This window comes from Cavia porcellus, unplaced genomic scaffold (genome assembly GCF_034190915.1).
Source record: "Cavia porcellus strain 051 isolate PalLab524CR breed Dunkin Hartley unplaced genomic scaffold, mCavPor4.1 scaffold_5, whole genome shotgun sequence".
NCBI lineage: Eukaryota > Metazoa > Chordata > Mammalia > Rodentia > Caviidae > Cavia > Cavia porcellus.
In genome coordinates this window covers 20,858,409-20,865,274 of record NW_026947488.1, presented here as the reverse complement: position 1 = coordinate 20,865,274, position 6,866 = coordinate 20,858,409, and the positions used below count along the sequence as shown (strand labels likewise).

Genomic DNA, 6,866 nt, shown 5'->3' with positions numbered 1-6,866 from the left:
ATCCCATCACAGAGGTGCCTCTTGCTGGCTATCAGGACACTGCTCCCTGCTGGCCACCTGCCAACCCTGATGCCGGCCCGGGGAACAAAGGAAAACGCTGGAGAGCTGAAACAGGCCCGGCAAGGGTCCAAATTAGCTGCCACCACCCAAGCTTAGGTGGCTACAGGGACTGCAGACCTCTGCCATCCTCCTCCTCTTCCCTGCTCCCTCTTCAGGACCTGCACTGTAGCCCTTCCCCACCAGGGAGCCCCACATAAAAGGCTGAAGAGAAAACAGGAGAAACTTTTCTGAAACAAGAGGTTAGGAAAGAAGGGCTAAAAGAGTAGGGAACGGTGAAGGGGAGGATGAGAAGAAAGGGAATGGAAAAGGAAGGAAGGAAAGGAGGGAAGGAAGGAAGAGGGAGAGAGAAGGAGGAAGGAAAAAGAACGGGAGAAAGAAAGCAAGAAAGAAAGGGGAGGAAGGGAGAAAGGAAAGAAAGAAGGAGGAAGGGAAGGGAAGAGAAAAATGAAGAAGGAAGGAAGGATGAAAGAACGAAACGGAAACAGAAAAGGCAAGCGTCCTCGGGACCCACTTCTCTTTTCCTGGACGTGTGAGCGCGGGCCGGTGGGCGGTCGCGGTGGTCGGCCGCAGGCTGCGGTGGAGACGGCCGAGCTTGCCTGCAGGAGGCTCGGGGAGGGCTGACCGTCGCCGAGGCTGTGCGAATCCCCGGCTTCCGGACGCCGCCCCAGCGCCTGCCCCGACGCCCCTCGCGAAGGCGGTGGCTGCCGCTAGGACTGCGGACCCAGGTCTCCAGCACCCGTGAGACACGGGGTAGCGGTAAGAGGTCTTCCGCACCCAACTCGAACGCGTCGGGCCGCCCAGCGAGGGGGCACGGCGGGACAGAGCCGCGTCCTCGGAGCCCGCGCGTGTCCCCGAGTGCGTCCCGGTGCCTGCGTGCGTCTCCGCGTGCGTCTCCGGATGCAGGCGCCAGCCTGTCTACGCGGGACCGGTGCCGGCTTGGAAGACTCCTGGCCCTGGAGAACACCGTCCCCAGCCCTGGGTCCCAGGATCCCACGGCGAGGTACCTGAGAGCCACGCGGAGCAGCAGGAACCGAAAAGGTGGCCGAGGTTGCGGAGTGCCGCTGCGGCGCACCGAGCTGGAGGCGCTCGGGAACCACTTCCCTTTTTCTGGACTTGCGGGCTCTGGATGAAGAAGGCATCCTGGCGGGTCCGAAGGCAGGCTGCGGGTCGAGACGCAGCCGGGGCTTGCCTGCCCTACGAACCCGCCCTCCAGGTTCCGGAAGCCCCGGCCTCCACCAGGGAGTTGCCCGCCTCTCCTGCGCGCCCGTGTCCGGAGCAGGCTGGTGGTCGACTGACAGCTTGGTGCAGGGCATCAGTATGGGTGCAGGGTGTGGGTGTCTGTGTATCTGTGTGTCGCTAGGGCTGCGTTGTGGAACTGTTATGTTCTCCAAGACGCAGCTAGTCGCTCTGAACTGACCTGAGCCACCGTGTCCTTTTGGGTGCAAGATGATAGTATCTGATATTGGATGAATTTGGGTTCTCTGTGCCCTGGGGAAGAAAGACCCAGGCTTTGGAGTTTGCAACTCTCCCTCTCAACGTGGAGACTTTCTCGGACAAAGTCTAAAGGGCTCTAGAGGTGGAGGATGCTAGTCTGCTCGGGATGATCCCACAAGGAGTCAGGCCACCAGTTTACGGCCTCCACTGCCTTGAGTCTGTGACTCTCCCTTGGTCTTGGCCGGACACACACAGCAGTTTCTTCTGATGTCCCACCTGAGCCTGACAGAATCCTCTTTCGCCCCACAGGGGAAGCATCTGTACACATTCTGTGTAGAATAACTTTTGTAAGAAACTACAAAACTAGCATAGACTCTGAGTCCTTCTTCCAGCACACAAGGGGAAAGTCGGCAACCAGGCTCAGACACTTCCTCTTTCCAGATCACAGCCAAAGCCTTCTCTGCCAGACAGGTTTTTCTGTCAGTCGTGAGACAAACTGGATTCTGGAACTAAATTTGAACTAGAATCCCAAGCTTCTCTCTTATTAAATGCCAAGCACTGCATGTGTGTAAATTATTAATATTTGTATTTTTATTTTTACATCTGACCCTTTCCCAGACCTCAGTTCCTACTCCTACCCTCTCAGACTCCAGGCATCCAGGCCAAAATCTACCCGGATTTCCATGCTCTGCTTCCCTCTCCCAGATTCCTCCCAGCTCCGGTTCTCAGATGGGGCACCACTGCTTGGGGCTCCTACATCTCACTTTCAGGTTCTGAAATTCCCTCAGAGCCAGATCATCTCAGGCTGGGGACAGAGACATCATGACAGTCAGCCGTTGTCAAAAGAGTGCACAACTCTTCTGAGGTTCATCAGTTCTTCTTCACCTCCCACGGGTATCTGAGGCCAATCCTAAATTATAAACTGGAGTCCAAAGAGGCTAAGAGGAATTTGGGGCAATCTAGGTGGACATGGTTCTTCGAAGAATCAGCATAAGAAAGGGTCTAGGGCTTCCTCCAAGTCGGGGATCTTCAGGCTGCAGTAAGAACTGCTGTGCCAAAAGATGCCCTAAACCTCTCTGACCCTCAGTTTGAGGAGCCTGACTAGATCCCCAGTGCAGAGCCTTTCTGTGGGGCTAAAGGCTACTCCGTCTATGCAGCCTGTACTCCTCATACACAGTAGCCCCCCAAAGGAGTCAAGGAGGGGCTTCCTGTCTAGAGGCTTGAGCACACCAAGATGTGGTGCTGGGTTTCACCTCCTTCCACCTATCTTGGGGAGGAGGCCAGGTCTCCATGTAGAGCAGGTATTTTGGCTCTGGGTTCTGAGTAGGAGCACATCTTGAGACCCTAAACCCAGGCAGGAAAGCAAGGACAGCCCTAAGTACCAAAAAGACCTGGTTTCTCCATCAGGGCAGCAAGTCTTGGCTTCCTGGTTTCTGCCATTACCAGCTCAGAGCCGGCAGGCCTGCGGGCCAGCCCTGACTACCAAGTCAGCAAGTGCTGGAAAAGGGAGATACGCCATGCCCAGGGACTTCTGTGCCTTTCAGACCCGTACTATCTCAGCTCACAAGCCAACTCTTGACCAGGGTTTGGACTTAGGATAAAAACACACTGGAGTCTCCATGCACTCAGTGGAGTGGATGTGTCTGGACTTGTTTACGTTTCCACTAGGCGGGTGTGCTCCAAAGTTGGTGCCACTCTTGAAGAAGCAAGAAAACAGAGTCAAAGTCATGCGAACGCAGAGACCTCTAAATAAACACCATTTCCATGTTTTAATAAGCAAAATAGGAAACCATTTTAATAACCAAAAAACAGAAACCAGTCTGAATAAAACTACAATAGACTAGGTTTTAATATTTTCATATCATAAGCAGGGTTTGAAATTGATCCCTTATTTTACATGAAATAAAAACAATTTCTGTTGCTGTAAGTTTGATTTCAACACAGTTGAATCCATAAAAACCAAAGCTCGTTTCTGATGCAGGACAAATATCCACAATATTTAAAACTGCAAGCACCATGCGGTTCATACAATCTTGTTATTACTGTTAATTTATCAACTAATACAAACTCAAAAATGCATCTGGCCAGCAGCGCCAGCAATTTCCAATGGGAACTAAAAAATATGCTTTACTTTTGGTATATTTTGTCAGTGCAACTTAAATCCTTTTACTGACCTGCAGAAAAAAAGTAATAACAAAGAAAAACACCCAGATCTCCCCTATAACTACTATACAACTGAAGGAGGGGGAGAGGAACACCACCAATAAGCTCTCCTGCCATCTCAAAAGCAGGGAAAGAAACATAATGCATTGATCTAAAGAACACACTTGAAAGCTGCAATTACTTGTCAATGTTTGGTTTTTTTGACACATCCTAAATGTGGCAGTTGGTTCAGTGCAAGCTCTGGTCACTGACCAGTGTCAAGGATGGCTCCGGAGGAGGAGCATCCTGGAGGCCCTTGGAATTAATGCTGGCCTGAGAATTCCAAAGGAAACCTGGGGTGATTCTGGTTACAATAGAAAGCAGTGGAGATCTGTCTTCCTTCCCTCTCTTATTAGAGGAGTCAATTTGGCCAAGAAATTAGGCAGAGTCTGGGGAAGAGGTGTGGAACTCAACGGCTGTCCTGTCCTTACACTGTCCTTCAAAGCCCACAAAACTGAAAACTAACACTGAAAGACAAGAACATAACAGGGTCGGGGACAGAAGAAAACATGCAACTTTCAAGGTTGCCCCAAGCAAGATAAAGTTGTCATCTGATGCTAATGCCTGAACTTCTTTCTCTTTCTTTTTTAAAAAATTTTTTTATTTTTCTAACTTTACAAAGAAATATGTCGTAATAATAAACCCAAACAAAGAAAGACACTCAGCTTGCTGCCACGTACTCTGCGTGGTTTGGTTTGGTGGGGGCAGATATTTACAAACCAGCAGCCAGGGCTGAAACCCTGCTCACAGCCACTGGAGTTTCCCAACTGTGATCCCTTCTCACCCAAAGAAACAAGAGTTATGATCCATGATCAACAACATGCTAAAGTTAAACAAGAAAATGGTACAAAATAGAAATTATTACCATACATGTCCAGCATGCAGGATTAATATTTTTAATGCAGATTTTCGTATTTTTCTATATAATCGAGCAGGCAATAAAACGAATGAGATTTGCGCGCCGGAACGTCCTAACCGAGGACAGCGTCTCCCCGGCTGAGAGCCAGTGTTCTCTGGACTCTGGACCCGGGCAGGTCCATCTGTTCATCCCCTTTTGCTCAACCTGGCCTCGCGCCTGCCGGAGACGCCAGGGTCCCTCTCCTCTGCTCTCTTCTTGGAGACTGAGCTCCGGTCAGCGAGCAGCGGCCCGCACTCTCAAAGTTCAGAAAGCCAGGCGTCGCCAGACGGCCTTGGCGACTCCTTGGTACCATGCCTCGCCGCCTTCCAGCCTGGAGAAAAGTTGCTCCGGGACCTCCCACCCCCTCGTCTCTCTGGCTCGGCTCGAGTGTAGGAGGCGGCAGCTGGCGTGAGCTACTCTCGCTTTAGCCAAAGTCCCCTGCCTCCCGCGCTCCCGCCCGTCACCCGCGGCCTGCGTGCCCTTCCTCCCTCTCATTTAAGTCAAACAGGTCAAGGCCGGGGCCATTGCAGGGACAGGGTCCAGGGGAGTCCAGGGCTGGGGACAAGGGACAGGGAGTCCGGGCTGGGACAAGGGCGGGGGCCGGGACCCGCCGCGACTCACAGAAAGAACTCGGGAGAGGAGGGGCTGTCGCTGGTGGAGCCCGCCTCCCTGAAGCCGGAGTTGGCGAGTTTCTCGCACTTGACCTTGTAGGCGTCTCTCTCGCGGGCCAGCCGGGACACCTCCTGCTTAAGCTGCTCCACCTGCTGAATGAGCTGCGTCTTCTCATTCTCCAGGTGGTGTTTCTGCTGGACGCGTTTATACCTGCACGATTGGGCGTAGCCCCGGTTCTTCAGGGTCCGCCGCTTCTGCTTCAGGCGGATCACCTCGTCCTTGGTGAAGCCCCGCAGGTGGCGGTTCAGCTCACGCACTGACATGGACACGAGCTGGTCGTCGGAGAAGCGGTCCTCCACGCTGCCGTTGCCGCCACCGGCCACTGTCGCCGCTGCCGCTGCGTGTGGACTTGGCCCGGGGTGGCTGGTGGGCAGCTGTTGCGCGGGGCTGGCGGCGCTGGACGGCGGCGGTGGCGACGCTTGGTGGTGGTGATGATGGTGCGGGTGCGCGTGGGGGCCCAGCTCCTCGTGGGCCACGCCAGCGCCTGGGTACGCGTGGTGCGGGTGAGGGTGATGGTGGTGGTGGTGGTGGTGGTGCGCGCCTCGGAAGCCGTCAAAGCTCTGCAGCGGCTGTGGCACTGGGTGCGCGCCGATAAGCGCCTCCACCGCGTCCTCGGGCGTCAGGTTGAGGGCCTCAGGGTTCATCTGCTGGTAGTTGCTCGCCATCCAGTACAGGTCCTCCAGGTGGGTCTTCTGTTCGGTCGGGCTGAAGCTGGGTGAAGAAGGAACCGAGCTACACGGCGTGCTGAGCGGTGTGGACGACACGGAGCCAGCCGGCTGCAGGCGCGTGCAGGGTCGGCCCGGACGCTCCGCGCGCCCCAGCGGCTCCTTCTTCACGTCGAACTTGAGCAGGTCGAAGTCGTTGACGTACTCCATGGCCAGCGGGCTGGTGGGCAGCTCTGGCCCCATGCTCAGCTCCGCGGCCATCGCTGACGCGAGGCTCAGCCGCCGCTGCCGCCGAGGAAACTTTGCGGCCGGCCGAGGCGCGCAGAGCCAAGCGCGGGGGCGAAGAGCTGCGAGCCCGGGAGGCGGGGAGCTAAGGGCGCAGCGGGCCGGGGCCGCTGGCCAAGCCTTTGTCTAGGGACGCGGCGGCGCGCCGGAGAGTCCTGAGGCTGCCTATGTTGCCCCAGAACTCGGGGGCTGTGGCCACACCGGGACCGAGCCGGACCGGGCGGGGTGGAGAGGCGAGCGAGCCGCGCGGTTGGGTGGAGGGGAGGCGCGGGGCGAGCGCCCGCCGCTGGCTTTCTAGCTCCCTAGCCCTAAGGTTCTCTCGCTCGCAGCCGCTCGCAGCCCGGCGGTGCAGCTGTGCAGGAGTCGACGCGGCCGCCGCCTTTTATCGCCTTCCTGATGTCACTGGGGCGTGGGGGCCCGGGCGGCCCGGCGCGCTGGCCAATGGCTGCGCGGCCCCAGAGGCCCAGCGGCGCTGGGCGGGGCGCGCCTGACAGCTCCCCCGCCCCCCGCATCAGCTGACTGGCGGCCGGAACGGCCCGGGAGCCGCCGAGGACTGGCAGAGGACCGGAGCGGAGTGGGACGGCAGGCCTGGCCCAACCCCCACACCCTCCAGGTCCAAGCCCCCGCGCGCTCGCCTTCCGTGCGCGCCA

At 56.6% G+C, this 6,866-nt stretch overlaps 1 protein-coding gene across 1 annotated transcript; it reads right to left on the bottom strand.

Annotated features, from left to right (window-relative positions):
- Nucleotides 1–3,244: 3,244 nt before the first annotated feature.
- Mafb (MAF bZIP transcription factor B) lies at nucleotides 3,245–6,577 on the bottom strand. The gene has a single exon (XM_005002772.4). It carries the CDS (start codon nucleotides 6,190–6,192, stop codon nucleotides 5,212–5,214), a length of 981 nt encoding a protein of 326 aa, XP_005002829.1. The 5' UTR covers nucleotides 6,193–6,577; the 3' UTR covers nucleotides 3,245–5,211.
- Nucleotides 6,578–6,866: the final 289 nt, after the last annotated feature.

Excerpts from the sequence above, each read along its gene's own strand:
- Mafb (XM_005002772.4), bottom strand. The coding sequence starts at position 6,192 with ATGGCCGCGGAGCTGAGCATGGGGCCAGAGCTGCCCACCAGCCCGCTG.